This window comes from Vigna radiata, chromosome 7 (assembly GCF_000741045.1).
Source record: "Vigna radiata var. radiata cultivar VC1973A chromosome 7, Vradiata_ver6, whole genome shotgun sequence".
NCBI classification, from domain to species: Eukaryota; Viridiplantae; Streptophyta; class Magnoliopsida; order Fabales; family Fabaceae; genus Vigna; species Vigna radiata.
This window is the reverse complement of record NC_028357.1, coordinates 26,185,299-26,186,743: the sequence shown is the minus strand read 5'-3', so window position 1 is coordinate 26,186,743 and position 1,445 is coordinate 26,185,299. Positions and strand designations below refer to the sequence as shown.

General features: G+C 35.1%; 1 protein-coding gene across 1 annotated transcript; it reads right to left on the bottom strand.

Moving 5' to 3' along the window:
• Positions 1–57: 57 nt before the first annotated feature.
• On the bottom strand, positions 58–1,101 carry LOC111242059 (uncharacterized mitochondrial protein AtMg00810-like; the record flags this gene model as incomplete). The annotated part of the gene is made up of 1 exon (XM_022783497.1): positions 58–1,101. A coding segment is annotated over exon 1 (1,044 nt), but the record flags the coding sequence as incomplete, so codon positions are not given.
• Positions 1,102–1,445: the final 344 nt, after the last annotated feature.

Genomic DNA, 1,445 nt, shown 5'->3' with positions numbered 1-1,445 from the left:
ATATTCAATTTGGCAATCCTCCTTTTGAATATGGTCTCTTAAGAAATGATGTCTAATTTCAATGTGCTTAGTTCTTGAATGCATTATGGGGTTCTTGGTCAGATTTATAGCACTAGTATTATCACATTTTAAAGGAATATTATCAAGGAAGATATCAAAGTCTTCCAGTTGTTGTTTCATCCATAAAATTTGGGCACAACAATTGCCAGCTGCAATATATTTAGCTTCAGTGGTAGACAAAGCTACACACACTTGTTGCTTTGAGTGCCAGGACACCAAAGAACAACCCAGAAAATGACAAGTTCCACTAGTACTATTTCTATCAATTTTGCAACCACCATAATCTGCATCAGAGTAACCTATTAAACTAGGTGAAGCATCAGAGGGATACCAAAGTCCAAAAGAAGTAGTTCCTTTAAGGTATTTTAAGATTCTCTTGACAGCAGTCAAATGGGATTCTTTAGGATTGGCTTGATACCTAGCACACACACATACATTTTGCATAATATCTGGTCTACTAGCAGTTAAGTACAACAAAGATCCTATCATGCCTCTAAACATAGTTTCGTTCAGTCTTTTTCCAGATTCATCCTTATCTAAATAGCATGAAGTACCCATAGGTGTATTGGCTTCTTTGCAAGTATCCATATCGAATTTCTTAAGAATTTCTCTACAGTATTTTGTTTGGGAGATGAAAGTTCCTCCATTCATTTGTTTTATTTGTAGTCCTAAGAAGAAATTTAGCTCACCCATCATAGACATCTCAAACTCTCCTTGCATTATTTCTGCAAATTCTTCACACAAAGAGTCATCAGTTGACCCAAATATGATATCATCTACATAAACTTGCACAATCAAAATGTGCTTGACTACCTTCTTAGTAAATAAAGTTGAATCAACCTTTCCTCTAGAAAAATCATTATCAATTAAGAAAGTGCTAAGTCTTTCATACCAAGACCTAGGTGTCTGTTTAAGACCATACAATGCCTTTTTCAACTTATAAACATGATCAGGAAATTTGAAATCCTCAAAACCAGGAGGTTGACTAACATATACCTCTTCTTTTATAAATCCGTTTAAAAAAGCACTTTTCACATCCATTTGATATAGTTTAAACTTCATTAGAGATGCATATGCAAGTAATAATCTAATTGCTTCTAACTTGGCTACCGGTGCATATGTTTCATCATAATCTACACCTTCCTCTTGACAATAGCCCTTTGCAACTAGCCTTGCTTTGTTCTTAGTGATGTTTCCATCCTCATCAAGCTTGTTCCTGAATACCCATTTGGTTCCTATGACTTGATAATTATCTTGCTTCGGAATAAGTTCCCAGACTTCATTCCTTTCAAATTGGTTTAGTTCTTCTTGCATAGCAACACACCACTTATCATCTTGAAGAGCTTCCTTTATGTTCTTGGGTTCTATCTGAGACACAAAAGCTA